This window comes from Scylla paramamosain, chromosome 21 (assembly GCF_035594125.1).
Source record: "Scylla paramamosain isolate STU-SP2022 chromosome 21, ASM3559412v1, whole genome shotgun sequence".
Classification (NCBI taxonomy): domain Eukaryota; kingdom Metazoa; phylum Arthropoda; class Malacostraca; order Decapoda; family Portunidae; genus Scylla; species Scylla paramamosain.
In genome coordinates, this window is record NC_087171.1 from 20,100,220 (window position 1) to 20,119,324 (window position 19,105).

Sequence of the window (19,105 nt, forward strand, 5' to 3'; positions counted from 1 at the left end):
CTCTGGAGACTCGTCACTCATTGGCTGCCCGGTATGGACTGCACCCTCAGGGACGGCTATGATTGGTGGGTGCTTGGGAGCGACTCCAACAGCGACTCCTTTCATTGGTGGATTCTCGATGGTGAAAAAGGAGCTAAAGTTTTTCGATGTTATAATTCGAATATGTCAGAATAATGATATCCCTCTTTTTCTTTTCTTTTTCTTTTTCTTTTTTTTTTTTTTAACTGGTGTTTCTATATTTTCTCCATCTCATAATGAAAGATGTTGAAAAAAAAAAGCTGTCCTTTTTTAAATGTAAGACTTTTCGTTTAATATGTAACAAGTGTTTGGGTCACACACTCCTCTCGCTTTGTCCTCTTTGTGTCACTGCCTCAAAAAATCCATCACCCATTTTATGTAAACAACTGTGGCGTGAATGATTTTTTTCTTCTGATTTATATTACTCTTACAATTAACGCCACTAGGTAAAAGACACTGACTGCATTGGGTTCATACATAATATTTCAACTCATAGCGAAGACCAGCGAGTACATGGCACCATCAAGCAAATCAACACTACATCATTAATGAGGTCCCTTCTTGAATACCCGGTACAATAATCTTCATCCTCCCATTAGGGGCATGAATCGCTGAAGTGTTGCCGCGACGTGCTACACCATTAATCTCGTCAATCAGAATAGAGACTGAGAGAAAAGTATTCTTGATTTTTACTCCCTACTGAATAAAAACTCCCTTCCAACATGATAATGAAGTCGTAGGGATTTTAAAGGAATGAGAGACACCGACCACGAGAAACTCACCGAAAATAAAAAGCAAATACGATGAAAAGAACAAGATCGTGTGGCGCTAACAACAAAGCAATCTGAAGGACTCCGTGTGATTTTGTGTGTTGAATTAAAAGAAATCTAACGACTACAATTTCTACTTTCAAAATGGCGCGTTGCAGGAGGGAACCATGACAACTACTACACTGCAACGGAACTAAATGATCAAGCACCCTGTTGTTTCTGTATTCCTGCTTTTTCTAATAAATTGTCTCCTACTCCTATTTTGTACCCACTTCCCATTCCTCCTTCCCTTCGTTCCCGTGTGAGTAACGGAGGAACGTCAAGTCCAGTTTTACAAGGGGAATTTTCTAGTGACTTGCGTAATGAAGGAGCGGGCAGCCTTGCATCAAAGAAATGGCTTAATTTGAGGGCGACACAAACTTTAGCGGTAATTTGATTAATGGTGATTAGGTCAAAGTAGCGACGAGCCTCAATTAATCACCAGGACAGGGAGAAAAATGGCCAGAGCAAAATATGACGTCAATAAGTGAAGTTTTATCTTTTTTTACATCGATCGTAAAAGCTGCATTCTTATTTTTTTTTTTTTATTCATAAGGAACATGTTATATAATGTGCAGCTATTGTTAGAATGGATCATTTATCTTTTAACGTCGATCAAAACATACCCATTTGTATTTTTTATTCATTATGAAAAGTCTTCATCCTTGACTATTGTGAGAATGGCTTATTTATCTCAGCTCTGGACATTCCTGGATAAAGAGGTTGAAAATATAATCATGTCACATTTGTAATATACTCGCATGACCTCTCTCTCTCTCTCTCTCTCTCTCTCTCTCTCTCTCTCTCTCTCTCTCTCTCTCTCTCTCTCTCTCTCTCTCTCTCTCTCTCTCTCTCTCTCTCTCTCTCTCTCTCTCTCTCTCTCTGTATATATATACTCTCTCTCTTTGTATATATATATATATATATATATATATATATATATATATATATATATATATATATATATATATATATATATATATATATATATATATATATATATATATATATATATATATATATATATATATATACAAGGAAGAGAAGGTGGAGGGAATTGACAGAGATGACAGTTACAGTGCAGAAGTGCACTGCTAGGTGGGAATATCGACGCAAATCTTTTAACAGCTTGCATCTAAAAATTATCTTCACTACATTTTCAAACTGCATTTCCTCACAAAGTTATTTACCAATTTTAGTTTTTGTTGTTTTCGAAATTTCAACTGAATTTAATGTTATTTAACTTATATTATTAAATTATACTGATACATCCGGCAAGTTAAATGATATTACAAAATAAGTCAGATAGCATGACGAGATCCATTTAATGAAGGTATTTTTCACAGGTCTCTTGTAAATAATAATATACAAAGTCTGCATTTGACTTTGACGTGTAGTGAAAGTAATTACTATATGCATAAAGGATGGAATACAATGCTTCAAGAATAACAATTAAATATACAAGATACAGGTTTCTGCACACATTTTCATCCTGATTTTCGCTTTACGTCTGCGCCGCCAGGTGTAGCAGCGCCCAATAAATGTTTGCACTGCTGTGGAATTTTTGATAAACGTTAAAATCAACTCTGGATATGAACAGAAATGCTTAATATAAATTCGAAACAGACGTAAATACGAGATCAGATTACCGAGCAGCTGTTTCAATAAACTCTAGTTTCTAAAAGATTATAGCCGGGCGTGTAGCGAAATGCTGCAAATGAACTTTATTCCACAGCAACTTCGTTAAATAAAATATTCAACAGCTAAGTAATAAACTCTGCCCAACAAACTGAAAATAAATAACAGAAACTCCTACCAGGGATCAAGTGGTCAGTGACAAAGCGAAATCTTCCTCTAGCAAGAGAAAAGAAAAACTCAACACTTGCGAGAAAATCGGATCATCTCGAGGACCCTATCACAAAAGAAATTACTTCCATCTGGGTCTCTCCTCTCGCCGGAATAAAAAGGTAACCAATTTACAATAGAATTTCTTAGAACTCAAATAATACCTTGAAAACTAGACGTATATCACCATTACGGAAGAAAACTAAAAACTGTACAGCACGGAATGACAATATGCTGGAACACACAACACTAACTTCATTATTCTAAATCCCTCGCCTCTGCAGGAAGGTTTAAACTCGTATGTCAGACCGGGAAAGGTTAAGCGTCGGAGCGAGGGCTTAGACGGTCGAGCTCTCACCACGACCTTCCCTCTAAACCCCTTTGCGTGTCTATGGTCACCACAAAGCCGCCATCCGAGGTTCCTTCCCCTTTCCTCAGCCGCCCCCCTGCCATCCAAGGTCGCTTCCCCTTTTCCCAGCCGCCCTCCCGCCACTACACTGATTACCGGAAGCCACTGGTTGTGTTACTCTCAATATAAGGCCCCGTAGCTCTTATAATGGTAAAATATTATCTCTTCAAAGACCAATACAGTTCATGAAACGTTAGTAATTTACGTAGATTTCCATTTTTTTTTCTTTCTCTCTCTCCTCTCCTATTGTTTTCTTTCTCATGTTAATCCAATTTATCTCTTTTTTTTTCCTCCTGCATCTCCTAAAGCTTCATTTTCTTTCTTTCTTGGTCCCCTCCTCTTCCTTCTTCGCTATCAAATCAACTACTTCCACTATTCCCTCCTTCTACTCTCCCTTTCCTCCTCCCCTCCTTCTCCTATTAATTACATCATCATCCTTGCCTGGTGTAGTTTAGAGCAGGGAGAGGAGAGAGGAAGGGGAGGGAGGTATTGGCAGCAACCCTGACTAAACCGAAGGCAAATTTAATCAAGTGGTTGAGTTGCGTGCTTCGAAGGCGACTCAGAAAGCGATGAGCGGCGTCTTGGAAGAGTGGACGGCGGGAGGAGAGGGTTATTTGGTCTTGTGTGTGTGTGTGTGTGTGTGTGTTTGTGTGTGTGTGTGTGTGTGTGTGTGTGTGTGTGTGTGTGTGTGTGTGTGTGTGTGTGTGTGTTCAGAAACGCTTTGTTCTCTCACCATGACTATTTTCAAAGGTCATGGAGATACTTAGCACTTGCACTTCAAAACTTAAGATACATTAAAATTATTATACAGTATATAAATGGTACACTTCATAATGCTACATGATGAAGCAATTGTTGCCATCATCATCGTGGAGGTGTGGTGTGGACATCATTGTTCATTATGTAGGGTGATTGTGATATGAAGCGCACATCACCACCACCACCACTACTACCACAACCACCATCACCTTTATTGGCAATAATTGTAACAACAACAACAACAACAACAACAACAACAACAACAACAACAACAGCTACATCATCATTAAACATCATCTACAACAACAGCAATTACATGAACAACACAACAATTATGATGATGATAATAATGATGATGATGATGATAATTGTGGTGATAACAACCAAGACATTGATGATCAGGTCCACAAAACACCAATCAATCACTAGCAGTTAATCAAAGCTGCTACAACATCAACAACAACAACAACAACAACAACAATAACAACAACAACAAAAATATAACTTTCCACACTTATCGAGAGGAAAACAATAACTGTTATCCGTCATTCTATAAAAATAAACAATAAAAAAGTTATAGCTAAATATTCTGACAACAACAACAACAACAACAACAACAACAACAACAACATCACCACCACCACCACTACCTACATTTTTTTCATACTTCCTTCTATTACACACACACACACACACACACACACACACACGTAGGATGACGATGATAAGGAGAAAAAAGAGAAAAAAAACAATTATGAATGAAGAAAAGGAAAGGAAATTAAGAAGAGGAGGAGGAGGAGGAGGAGGAGGAGGAGGAGGAGGAGGAGGAGGAGGAGGAGGAGGAGGAGGAGGAGGAGGAAGACAGGAGGAAGAGAGAAGACGAAAACAAGAACAAAGAAAACGCATCATCATTGCACACACACACACACACACACACACACACACACACACACATACAAATACCATACCATATTATTACGGAGCTACAATTTTGAATCTGGGGAAACATATACCTTACGTGTACATACATGGTACATACATACAATACATAAAATTTTCTGGGCTAGCCTAAGAAGCTTGTGGCCTTACGGGAAGGTCATTAAACATATACTCGTATCTAGAGAGAGAGAGAGAGAGAGAGAGAGAGAGAGAGAGAGAGAGAGAGAGAGAGAGAGAGAGAGAGAGAGAGAGAGAGAGAGAGAGAGAGAGAGAGAATACTAGACGGAGTAAAAAGTTGAGGAAAGGATGTTATATAGATGGCAATTAAATAACATGAATGTAAATAAAGAAAACTAAGGGGAAAAGAAAGAAGGAAAACTCAAAAAAACAAGACAGGAGAGACTGGATGATTAATATGAGGTAGAGAGAGAGAGAGAGAGAGATGGGGAGAGGAGATGAAAGTTAAAGGAAGAGCTAAATGGGGAAGCAGGATGATGAGGTTATGTACAGAAAAATAACAGAAAAATAACTAAAAGTCTTCCTTTGTGAACAGGCAAGATGGGTATTTTCAGAACAGTCAGTCAATAGCTGGAGGCTCTGACAGACTTGAGAGAGAGAGAGAGAGAGAGAGAGAGAGAGAGAGAGAGAGAGAGAGAGAGAGAGAGAGAGAGAGAGAGAGAGAGAGAGAGAGAGAGAAACTGACTCACCAACTGACATCAACAGACAGAAAGAAAAAAAAATGAGAACGAGGAAAGAAGTAAAAGAAAAAAAAAGAAAGAAGAAAGAAAAGACAGACAGACAGACAGACAGACTCACCGAACATAAACTACTCACCCATCATCACGTCACCCATCACCACGTCACCATCCACGTCATCACACACAGCCAGCCAATCACAGCGAAGGGGGGGTTTTGTGTGGGTGCATTACTCACCAAGATAGCCTGGGCAGGAGGAACACAATCCAATCAGGGGTCTAGGTTCAAATATACATTTCCCCAGATTACAAACTAGCCTTACGATTACAATGTTCCTAGACGGCAAAGTGGGGGAGGGACGGACTAAAATGGGAGGGGGAGGACGAGAGGGCTGGCGGGAATGGAGTCTGGGGTGACTAAGGGGAGGAGTGGGAGGACTGGAGGGAGCAGGACCTAGGCATTGATCTCTGTTTGAGTGTAAGGTAAGTAAACATGACTAGACAACACTTGATCAGCAAGCAACATGGAGAGACAGGCCTAAGAGGTTCAGGGTTTGACTAGTGGTTGGCTAAATCAAAAATACATATCCGCACTGAATTTTCATTTTATGATAGAATATGGAATCTGCAGAGCAGGGTGTGTGACAGGAGGAGGAAGACGGGCATGAGGAGGAGCGGGAAGAGGGGGCAGGAGGAGAAGGAGGAGGAGGAGGAGGATTAAAAAGAAAGAGGATAAAACTAGATCTTTTATGTCCTATGAAAAAATCAGCGACAAGGCGGTTTCCTTGAGGCGCGGCGCTCAGCGGTCAGCAGTCACGGCACACCAAACAAGCACACCAACACACAAACAATGCAGAGAGCAAGTCCACCAAGGTGATTATGTCACCTTTATGGGAAAACCACAGCAAGGAAAATAGAATGAGGAAGCAGCAAGAGCAGCAGCAGCTGTAGCAGCGGCACCAACATCAGCGGCGGCAGTCAGCGCTGACAATGGGTTACTCACAGCGATGGCCTCGGCGTGTGTGACGGACGAGAAGTTGGTGTTGTCGGCAGCCAGCAGCAGGTCCCCCGGCCTGAGCCCCGCCCGCCACGCCGGCCCGCCCTGCTCCACCCGGGACACGTACACGCCAATTCCTGTGGGAGGGAGAGGCGGTGGTGGGGCGAGGCAGCGAGGAGAGTGTGCCGCAACACAATTAGGAAACAGGACACCAGTAAGGATTTAATTACTCAGGTTAACAAGGAACACTGCTGGTGACATCCGCAACTATTACTAATTTGGCTGACTACACCCAGCATGACATCTCCCTGAAATTGAGTCACAATGTAAAAAGTCAAAAGTCGTGTCAAGGTTTTTTGTTAGAATATGGATTGTAACCCGTGAAACATGAAAACCAGAAGTCAGTCACATGCTGGTAGTGGCAGGCCTGAATCACTAAAGCTGCTGTTCAGATAAGGGTTCGGAGCTTCATATCTGTCGGTGATGAGATAATGGCTGAAGATGTATGTCATATGAGAAAATAAAACAATTCACCAAATATACTGAACATCGTGTGTGCTTCAAGCATTACTTAAAAGAGATGAGAAGTTCAAAAAGACATAGAATGTATCTGAAAAACGCAACACACCCGAGGATACGAACTGGCAGTGCTACCAACCGAGGATACGAACTGGCAGTGCTACCAACCGTTCCTATGACACAAGGCAGACAGTCGACTTACTTGCCAGTGCGTCCACCAACATACATAGACGTAACACCTTTTTTATTATCAATTAGAAATTAAACTGAGTGATCTTTCCTCTATTTCATTAAGAGAAACACATACTTATCCTTACTTTTGCCTAATGAACGTATTTTTGTCTTTAATATAAATCAAGACTCTAAAACGCGGAATCCATAACTAAATTATCACCAACGATATATCAGACCTTCCCGTCCTGCTCTGTGCCGCCATCATTTTATTTACGATTAACTGAATGCCGTAATAAACCTGCTCTGTCCTTTTTGCCTTCCACTATTATGCACGTCATTTACGCTGTTATGGAGTTATTGGCGCGACGTGGTGCATGAATGATGGCAAAAATTAATAGAACCTGTGTGTGTGTGTGTGTGTGTGTGTGTGTGTTCGTTTGTCTCCTTTTCTCGTCTCTTTCCCTTTTATAAACCACTAATATTACCTCCACTTTCTTCAAAAACGACCTTTTAAGGGAAACACGTCTGTAGCTCATGTTTTCTCTTTTTTTGCGAGTTATTCAGTATACACGCGATAAACATATAACTATTCTGAATCTTCCCAACTCGAGTCTTAATATCCTCTTGTTACGTGCATGTTAAGACCGTAAGTACCTTTCATTAAAAAAAACAACACATTTTCCTTTATCCCTAATCCTGTCTTCGTAATGGTAAAGTAAAAAAACAAATAGAGAAACACTAATGGAAGGCTAATGACCTCGAGGAATCACCAGAAATTCTTCCCAATTGTTTTCGTCCATCCGCTTGTCCGTCCCTCCGTCCCCGCCTAATGCTCAGCCTCAATACCTCCACGCTTAAACTGAGCAACGATCCAAGACAGCCTCTTTCCAGAACTTTATACGGGAAAACTCTCTCTCTCTCTCTCTCTCTCTCTCTCTCTCTCTCTCTCTCTCTCTCTCTCTCTCTCTCTCTCTCTCTCTGTTCCCCGCCGCGCCGCAAAGAAAACGAATCTTTACCGCGCTGAGTTAAGGGAATACTCCGTTAAAAATAATCCTCAGGTCATATTTCCCTTTCCTCTTCGCTGGACCGTAATCTAAACGGCATAAAAACCCCTTCGATGAGAGACTTCCATATTTCCCGGGAGTCCCTACAGAGATTCACTGAATACATTACATGCTGACGGAGAGGAAGAGCGGAGCAGACTTCGTAATTTCGCTATGGAGGTTCCGTCATTTCGTTGCTGATATAATTGGGTATTGCAAGGGTAATTGGATATACGTAGTGAGACTTGACTAATCTGCCTTCCCTGCTTCATGAGGACTAGCAGAAGCCATAAAGACGCAGCAGCAGGAGGCTCCTTATAATCCCTATACAGACACACACACACAGACACACACAGACAATTCCAGTAAGTCAGACCAGCAAGTTACCAAGGCGGAATGTTAACTGGACTAACCTCTGCTCTGACTCGTGGGAGGAATTTCCATTACACCCAAAAACTTTACTTTTTTTTTTTTTTGCTTCCTTCGCCTACAAGAGACAACAAGAGGAGGAAAGTATTGCTAGGGAGGTAACCCACTAACCAGCCACACACCAACCCACCCAGCCAGCCACACACGCCATAAGGATTTGGAACACGCGGCCACGAATATAAAAGGAGCCGCCGCGGAGGAGCCTTTCAAAAATTCAGATGAGGAAGTCAGCTAAAACGATCTGCCGCGCCACTATCGCCGTCAGGAGGGAAAAAGGATCAAGGTGCTGGACTCCTTACCCTCCCTTTCCTCTGCCCAAGCCTCCTGTATCCCTAATCTCTCCACTACCTTCCCTCTGTATTCCACCTCCATCCGAATCCTCTCCCCTCTTCTCCCTACCTCTCCTCTCCTCTCCTTTCTCTCTCTCTCTCTCTCTCTCTCTCTCCCGTATCCTGTATCCTGTATCGTCTCCTACTGTCGCCTCTCTGCCAGAGCGGAGTGAACAGAGCAAGTAAGACACACGGCTATGAAAGATGCATGCTGGGAGGGGAAGCGTAAAGGAAGAATGAGGAGAAGAAAGGAACGAGAGAAACAAGGAATAAGAAAGAAGAAGGGAATGTACAGATGGGGCGGATGTGTTGATGGAAATAAGTAAATAATGAAGAAGAAAGGAAGGAAGGAAGGAAGGAAGGAAGGAAGGAAGGAAGGAAGGAAGGAAGGAAGGAAGGAAGGAAGGAAGGAAGGGTGTGTGTGTGTGTGTGTGTGTGTGTGTGTGTGTGTGTGTGTGTGTGTGTGTGTGTAGACGCGAGACCTAACAAACACACACACACACACACACCAAACGAAGCCCTCAACATACAGGTATCATCCCCTTCTCTTTATTAAAAAAATCTCACAGCCACCCCTGCCTTTTTGAGTAGGTTTTCTATGGAGCACGGCGGCGAAGGGATACTAAATACCAGCACAATGAAATATTAATCCCCGCCACGCTACATCTACGGTGTCCCTGTAGCTCCTGTTACACGAGTACGCTACTCTGTGTTATTTATTGTACTTCTTCATACTTACATTCCTATATGAAAAGAGTGAATACGTAAAAGAAGGGATTTCATGTTCAGCATTTCGTAACGTTGCTTGAAATTGTCTTTTTTTTTCTCTCTCTATTTTGTACGCGGTTTCATATAAAGGTGATGTTATATCCTACAGGTTTCAAAATATAAAATGAAACCGTATTAGGGAACATTTAACACCCATCACACCTATAACACTGATTTTTACGGAGCTGAGGTGAAGTCGTTCATTTGCCGATGTACTCTAACACCCATCCAATTTGTACACGCAAGATTCACTGGACTTACGACATTGCTTCTTAGAGTAACTGTATTTAAGTGTATTCTTTCTGACGCGCTACAGGTCAGTCAGGTGAAGCATAACAAGTATGAAGAGCAGTTTAAAGAAAGTCAGTGTTTAGAATGTGAAAATTTTCGTAGCAGTAAGATATAGTGTAGAAGTGTAGTGGTGAAGACTTTCTGGGTGAAGAGGAAGTAATATGTTTGATGGAGAGAGAGAGAGAGAGAGAGGAGTCTGTGTATGAGTATATATACAGTACGCGTGGTTAGCATTCCTCCCATTGCTACTTCCACTGTCTGGCCCAAAGAACGGTCTGTACGGCACAGTATCACGTAAGTAGTACATCAAATTAGCCAAGTAGGAGGAAGGTACGTTATTCTATTACCGCCGAGACCCTCACCGGTGCGCCGTGATCTGATTAGAGGAAGGGGAGCCGGAAACACAAAACGCATAAGAACCTTTCACGTATATCATGTGTTTAAATGTGTGGACTTGCTCGAGGTGTGCGCTTGTCGTGGTAATGCTGAGGTGGAGAGGAGAAGAGGTGGTTGATGACGAAACATGCAAAGTTGGGGAAAGAGAGAAGATAAATAAATCCAAGTATGTAAAAAGTAACATGGGTGAGGGAAAATAAGAGAGGAAAAATCGCTGAGTCTGAACGTGTAGGGGAAAGACAGAGAAACAAATTTAAACGTTTGAAGAAAGGAAAAAAAGGAAGGAAAGGGGTAAAGAAGTCCAAGAATATGAGAAAAAAACTAAGTCTTGAAAGGAAAGTGAGGGAGAAACAAATCTCAGAGCCTGAAAGACAGTCCCCGCAAGAAGGAAGAGAGGGGGTACAAATATAAAAATCTGAAGAAAACGGAGGGAAGAACAGACAGTTACGACAGATTTTGGGGCAATAATCAGTAAAAGTTGAAAAAAAAAATAATAATAATAATAAATATGGCTCTTCCTAACCTTCTCTATAGCATAACATGAGAAAACAAGGAGAAAACAACAAGAATTCCTGTGAGGGGATTGCTTAAATTTACAAGAGTGTAACTTACAGGACTACAAGATCTCGACATATTAAGAATGATTACAAAACAGAAAACATCCATCTGTGTGGCAATATCTGACCGACGTATGTTGCTAAAATATTGAGTTATTTATTGTATCAGTGATTTTGTCCCAGTGATTCATTCAAGAGAGAGAGAGAGAGAGAGAGAGAGAGAGAGAGAGAGAGAGAGAGAGAGAGAGAGACGCATAGCACCTAATTCACGACTCCAATCCCCTAACCCAATCATTCTACCTCTTCCCCCGGCTGCGTTTCTCGCCTGATTTAGCGGAGTGTCCCCAGCACGGCGCGAGGGACCGAGGGAATCTGAGGAAGGTACTGCTGTGGTCAATAGCTGAATCACACCAGACTCACTTGCACTATTTTTAAGTTTTACCCTCTATCTCGCCTTCTGAACTGCTAAGACATACTACGTAGGTTAAATGGGGCGCTGATAGAGTTCTTTAAGCGGTATAGGAAATATAACAAGAGTGACGGGTACTAAATTCTCAGGATCAGTAATTGAGGTAGAAAATAATGGGCTAAGAATTGATGAAAGTTAAATTTAAAAAAGAGGAAGGAAGGGATTGGTTTTCAAATACGGTGGTGGATGAGTGGAAATGGCCTCAGTAATCAGGTTGTTAGTGCTGAGTGATTACGGAGCTTTTAAAAGACTAGGTAAAATTATGGATGGAGATGATAGGTGGAATTAGGTAAGTTACAAGCAGAGATTTCTTGAACTTTCACTTATTTTCTTACTTTCTTAAGATTTTATTACCTGTAAGGTTTTATAAGGAGATTGTTGGCAGATCTGATGACTACACTAAGATCGACATTAAGAGGAAGTGAGTGCAAATTATTCTCTACTTCTGACGATAAATGTACTGATTACAATGAGAAATAAAGAGAACAGGTGATGATAACTAGCCATATAAAATTATTCATATATGTAGAGGGTTAGGCAAAAAGGCAAATAAAGAATGGGAGGAATAGGAGAAGTGGAGTTGTAATGGTTGGAATAGGTAAATAAAAATGGTTTTATATCCGAGGGAGGAGGAGTAAAGTAGAAAAAAAGAAATAAGGAAAGGAAAAATAAGAACGAGGAGGAAAAAAACCAAAAGTGGTGTAAAAAATAGAATGATAAATATACCAGCACTTATTTCCGATCTCTCTCTCTCTCTCTCTCTCTCTCTCTCTCTCTCTCTCTCTCTCTCTCTCTCTCTCTCCTCTCTCTCTCTCCTCTCTCTCTCTCTCTCTCTCTCTCTCTCTCTCTCTCTCAATACTCGACATTTGCTCTCAAACTTGAATGACTGATTTATTTCTATTGTTTTCACGTTTTCCCTGATTTACTGCAGTCACGGTCATGTGTTGGAGAGAGAGAGAGAGGAGAGAGAGAGGAGAGAGAGAGAGAGAGAGAGAGAGAGAGAGAGACTTAAAATACATCAAGCTGATCTCTTAATTCAAAGTGATTCGTACCAAAGTTTCAAAGGTTCTATTGTTTCGATAGTTTAATTGAAGCTTCAACTCTGGGTGATTAAGGGGTTACTCCAATTATTCTGCTGCTGTTGTGACCGTCTGCCCAGCGTCAAGCATTAGAGTCAGTATTATCAGTCTAAGTAGAACGATATCTTTTTGTCTCTACTCCTTCTTAGATATTACGAGTATTGCAAAAGCCAAGGGAAAAACAAATAGATAGGGATTATAAACAAACATGCAATGGCTATGAAAATGAAAAGGTTAAGAAAGAGTAAGTGACGAAGACCAAAGGGTGAATAAATATTAGTTTATTCATCAGAGTCCGTCTTTTCTTTTATTTTTGTATGGGAAATGAATGTCCTGTTGCGTAAGTTTCGTTTTACTTTCGTTATTCTACAAATTTATGGATGAAAGTGATCGGAGGGAATAGGCAGCTTTCATACAGGGACTGCCACGTGTAGGACTGGTGGCTTCTCGCAGCTCCCCTCGTTTTCTTATTGATGTTCAGTCTTATGCTAATTATTCTACTCTATATCTGCGTAAGCCGCCTGACAGATCCTTTCAACAAGAAACCTAAAGGACCATAATCCCTCAAAAACTAAACTCTGCGTGACCTTCAGTTCAACTTTTTCCTTTTCTTTGCTGCTCTCAACTCCTCTTAGGATTGACCTTCACCACCAAGAAGTCTTTTATCTCAACTCTTGCTAACTCAACTCTTGACTTCAATAAAGTTAGTATGCTGCATCGTCTTACAACGATTTGTCTTGCCCCCAGACGCTTGTTCTACAGTATAGCTTCCATAAAGGCTACAGTAACTTACGTGTACTGTGAGGAGGCGAGGACAGCTCCGCACAAGTAACCCATTTTTAAAATTGGATAATCAGATTTATTCTCCTCACTGATCGTTATCGTTTAGTCTTTCACTGCTCACTTTAAACTGATTCTAGCTCTTTTGCCGGTTTTATCACAGTTGCTGTTCTTTCGGGCAAAATTCACTCCAGACTCTCTCTGGACTCGTCCTAACTCTTTAACCTCACTCCTTCCAATGACTAATTCTGTTTTTCAGCTTTCTTACGATTTGGACTCTTCCACGAAAAAATGCGAAAGACAACTTGGGAATCAAATGACCCGTACTCTTCCTTGGAAAGTTTCCATTTTTTTGTACCCTCACTTGGCAAGCTTTCCTCCTGAGGCTGTGTTGCAGCGCCTTGGTCTCCTTTTTATCTTGGAAAATTACTAAATCCTCTGTTTCTTTCAGGAAGCGATACAACTGAGGCTGTCCAATAACAGTCTGCCTGATATAAAGAACCATTGAGCTTTGTTTTTTCCCACGGTTGGAATTGTAAAACAAAATACTTGTATATATTTCCATCAAACACACGCGTCTCGAGTTGTCACGTTGTTAGTGAGCGTGCGCGGGTGTGCTTGTGCGGGATGTTCAAGCTGTTAGGAATTGGAATACTTTCCATTAATAGAGGGGCTCTATGAGAACCACTTTAGGCAATTCACCAAGAAAAATAATAGTTATTTTATTATTTTATGCTACTGTTACAACAATAAATCCAATAAGCGTCCGCGCTGATTTAATTTTGCATACAAAAAGCTCCTGACTCAGCGCGAAACGCAATAAACCAGCCATTGGTGCTTCCATTCGTGGTTCATGATTTTCAGTTTACAAATTACGCACTACGTCAAGCTAAGTCGTGACTGCAGACTGCACGCCGAGACGCCACACGAGGCAGGCTGTGTTGGTGGAGGCGGATATTGCTCTGGCTGTATATCTAAAGCAAAAGCTCCCCATTTGCAATCACATTCTGTACCACGCAGCGAGCAGTCTTTCCAGAACAAACAAAACCAGTGAAAACGATGATAGATAAGAAATTTAATGAATAACATTAATAAATGAATTTGTTCATTGAATTAGGAGATTAAATGAATAAATCACTTAAAAATTGATGGATGAATGACAGAATTGAATGAAAAAAGGAAGAGAAAATAAATAAATAAATAAATAAGGGAACTGTGTAAGTGAAAAATAAAAATCAACATGAATAAATCCTTGCAGCAGCCAGAAAGTCGCCACCCACAAGCCAGTGGTCTCGCAGTTTCTTGCAGCGACCATCACGTGACCCTAAGACGCCATTCAAACTCTGTCATACTCACGTGACCGAGTACAATCCTTAAGAGGCATAATCATCTTGCTGAGTGTTACTGAGTCACGTGTTGCCAAGTGCCTCGCGTAACGAACACAGGTTGCATGCTTGCCAACACCTGCACGAGTCTGTAATCTCAGCTTGCCTACAAGTCTACAAATATCATCACTACCACTGAAACACGATTACCTACTAAGAACGCTGGCACAGTTTATCCCAATAGTAGTGATGTCATAAGGTTATTTCAGAATGCTTATAAACCAAATAAATATGAATAAATAGATGGAATAATGAAGAACTTTACACTGAGATAAAAAACTGAGGACGCAATACGTAGATGTGGTTGCCAGACACTATTCAGTGGAACATGATAACCCTAATTTGGGGACCTATACATTAAGTACTTCTTTCTCTGAGTAAGGAAAGATAGCAAATGAACTCCAAGCTGAAGGAGTAATAGTATATATTCTTCAATCTGACTTTCCAAACTTTTCCCATTCACATGACCTGAGTGATTATTTGGTACTGCAACATGACATGAAGTGCTGCTAATTATGACTACCATCGCCATGTGAGCCCGTTGTTGTACCGCGTTAAGTCAATGTCAGTTAATTCAGTCAATCATTCAAGCAGTCAAGTAATCAGTCAGTCAGTCAGTCAGTCAGTCCTAGGAATAACTTAAACCAAAGAGCAGGTAACACCAAAATTTAATCATCCCAAACTACCAACACAAAAAAAGCAAACCAAAAATGTGAAGTAAAGATTATATAGAGTGTGGAGAAACTGAAGCTCCTCCACAAGACAAACTAGACTGAGGTGGTGAATTTAAAGAGCCCGGCGGTGGTTACGAGACGCAGGTGTACTAAGAGGGCTTTACCTGGGATTTGGGAAAGATGCACGGTGATTACTGAAGACTGTCTGGACCGGATTAAAGGGGTTGGTATCGTTTCCACTTCTTACGTTGGTGAAAACTTGAAATTATTACCGTCCGAGCGAGGTATACTTATCGGTGACTGATTCTGTGTTGTTGTTGTTGTTGTTACTGTGGTGGTGGTGGTGGTGGTGGTGGTGGTGGTGGTGGTGATCCTTTTAGTTACATTATTTACCTCCAGACACAGACAGACAGACGATCAGACAGACAGACAGACAGACAGAGAGAAATACAAGATACAAAAAAAAAATATAAAAGAAAAGACAAAACAAGCAGAGAGAAATAGTGGGTGTTTGTCAACGCGTGTGTGTGTGTGTGTGTGTGTGTGTGTGTGTGTGTGTGTGTGTGTGTGTGTGTCCCTCGATCTCCTAGAGGATGGGATCACGTACCAAAGAACAAAAACAAACAAACAAACAACACACACACACACACACACACACACACACACACACACTGTAGTAAAACAAAAACGCTTCATCACATGTAGACTGAGAGATTATTGACTCGTCACTCTGAAGCTCCCTCGACGATCCCTCGAGCTCCCCACACCCCCCACATCCTCAGGCTAGACCCCCTAACCCGCCCACCCTTGACCCCCTCACCACTCGTCCCCCACCATATCCTCACGCTGGACCCCTTCACCTCACCACTCAGCCCCACCCAGAGCCCCTCACACAGTGCCTGCCCTCACCCCTCATCCTCCCACACCCTCCCCCATCTCACTCCATCACCGGTAAACGATTAGCAGCAAAAAGTCGATACTCTCAGCGTTCATATAATAAATCAAGTGGACTTTAGTACTAGACTTTCTCTTTCCTTATATTTATGGAGCGAGGCGTTCTAGATAGTTTTATTTTATCTTTATATAAGCTCTTAGTTACCTATCTTACCCGGAGACTGTAAGCGGCTTGAATTTTTAACTGTGTATTAATTTCCCGCAGTTATTCCTCGTAAGGCTTAATACAAGACACAAAATTTACGCCTAAGAAGTCTGGAAGGGAAAGTCTAATAATTAAGAACGCTGGGGGGACTCCTGCGCTGTACACTCGATGAGCAAACACAAAAATCCTTGCCTCTATGTTAACAGGTGCGACGTTTGGGGCTCGGCAGTGTTGTGAGGCTCCCTGGTATGAAAGGCACCACATGTGTCGTTCCTCGCTGATTGTTAACTATTAAGCTACTCACGCGTGCGATGAATAAGCTCCTGTTGGTGTTGATGTGAAAAGCGTCGCGCGCACACACACACACACACACACACACACACACACACACACACACACACACACACACACACACGTACACACATGGATAAAAACGATTCTCTTCTGTGTGTGTGTGTGTGTGTGTGTGTGTGTGTGTGTGTGTGTGTGTGTGTGTGTGTGTGTGTGTGTGTGTGTGTGTGTGTGTGTGCACTGTTACTACAAATACATATATTACATCACTAGTTTACACCAAATCTCTTTCTGTATGTACGTATCTCAAGTCGAGGTTGCGTCCATCATCCCCCCCCCTCTCTCTCTCTCTCTCTCTCTCTCTCTCTCTCTCTCTCTCTCTCTCTCTCTCTCTCTCTCTCTCTCTCTCTCTCTCTCTCATGGCCTCTCACAGTCACGCAGGCCCGTCCATCACCGCCACAACCACCACCACCACCACCACCACCACCACTATCACTATCACGCCAACACGCTCCCCTCCTCCTTTTCTCTCCCCTGCCATTATGTTGCTATGCTCCTCACCACCACCATCACCACCACCACCACCACCACCACCGCTACGCCTCCCAACACTACTACCACTACGTTATCAAGCCACCACGCTCTCTTCCTCTTTCACGTTCCTTTCCTTCCTCCCACGCTCTCTTTCCCCAAGTCTCACGCCGTCTGGTACATATTTCAATCAATTGGTAACTGTATATTTATTTTTCAGCAGAGGTTTTTCTTTATTTGGGGTTGTGGGATCAATATATTAGATGAATTTGGCAACGCGACGCACGTATAGTGAACGTGACTGAGGTTTATCCAAGTTCTTTTCCTTTCTCTCTCTCTCTCTCTCTCTCTCTCTCTCTCTCTCTCTCTCTCTCTCTCTCTCTCTCTCTCTCTCTCTCTCTCACAAAACATGATCTTACTGAAACGAATATCTTAATCCAATCACCCCCGCGAGCTATTCACTGCATTACCATTGTTTGCGAATGTATCAAACTCCCGCAGGCATTACAAAACACACGTTACATTTTAAAGAACTATTTATTGTTTTCTGCTTCTTTCTCTAATACCCAACGTTTCAAAACACAAGTCGCATTTTGAAAGATTGTTGATTTTTTTCTACTTTTCCTTCAATTTTTTTTCTACTTTTCTTTAATATCCAATGTTTCAAAGCTCAAGTCGCACTTTGAAGAATTGCTGAATCGTCCATTTCTTTCTGCTTCTTTCTTTAACAGCCATCGTTCCTGCTGCCTCCGTGCACTGCATCAAAATGGGGAAGACTTGTTGGTTTTCTCGCGACCCGTCATGCCCTGCGAGGTCCTCCCGAAATAGTGATTAATGCGGGAATCCGTACTGACTCTCATAGTGCTGCTGTTCCCGTGTCTGTTGCAGTAAAGAGTATAGGAAAAGTTGTACCCTTAGTAGTGGCTGTAATTCTAAAGCAACAAGTGACTGCATAAATTTTTCAATGTGGATAACAGTAAAGGAAGTCTCCCTCACACCGTCACAGAGGAGTGCATGCGTCTTGGCTCTACAAAACTCACGACGTCATCACTACTGGCCAGAGCCGGACCATCACACTTCTCCAGTTCGTCTGCTGCCCAGAATCAGGAATTTCCAAACTTTCCGGCGCGCCATGAAACTATGAGGATTAGGAATTCAAATTAAACTCCGTGCTGCGTACCAGTAAATTGGAGTCTTTTTCATTTCTTTTTTTTTCCTATAATTTACGGTTTAACATTTATTATTGCTGATAATGAGAGGATATACAAACACGACATATGCTGAGGTCCACATGGTGTATCAGAATTGGGGTGAGGATGCCGTGGGAGAGAAAACATTGCCAGCAGTTGCTATAGGAGGAATATAATTGTGGTGATGAATATAGCCATCAATGTGATCTCTGACGTTACGAAATGCAGGAGTGGAACATACAGGGATGATTGGCGAAGGGCTGTAAAAAGATTATAAGAGGTCTGACTTAATCGCCCCTTCCCCAAAAAAGTTTACATAAAAAGACTCCTGAAAGGGTTAAATAGTTCACTTTTTGTACGTGTCCTGATGCTCGTCCTTTAAAAATGTACGTATTCTCCTTAAAAATGAAGATATACGAATGGTAAAAGAAAAAAAAAAACTTCATTAATTCCACTTTTTTTTTTCTTAGAGGTAGATCAGACGAGTTATAAATTACGTATTTTTCTACCGTGCCATTAAAAAAGATGGAATGGACTCCACACAGCACAACAAATTTCAAGGTAAAAAATCTCGTAACTTCTCTCATTAAAGGTCTAATAAAGCGTGATGTGCCTCAACTTTCCTCCTTT

At 41.6% G+C, this 19,105-nt stretch overlaps 1 protein-coding gene across 5 annotated transcripts in view; it reads right to left on the reverse strand.

Moving 5' to 3' along the window:
* LOC135111192 (membrane-associated guanylate kinase, WW and PDZ domain-containing protein 1-like) overlaps positions 1-19,105 on the reverse strand; it is a 254,877-nt gene that overhangs the window by 117,708 nt on the left and 118,064 nt on the right. For all 5 annotated transcript variants that reach the window (XM_064024275.1, XM_064024276.1, XM_064024274.1 and 2 more), the window contains exon 5: positions 6,478-6,608. In XM_064024275.1, coding sequence (XP_063880345.1) covers positions 6,478-6,608 — 131 coding nt within the window. The remainder of the gene's footprint in view (positions 1-6,477; positions 6,609-19,105) is intronic.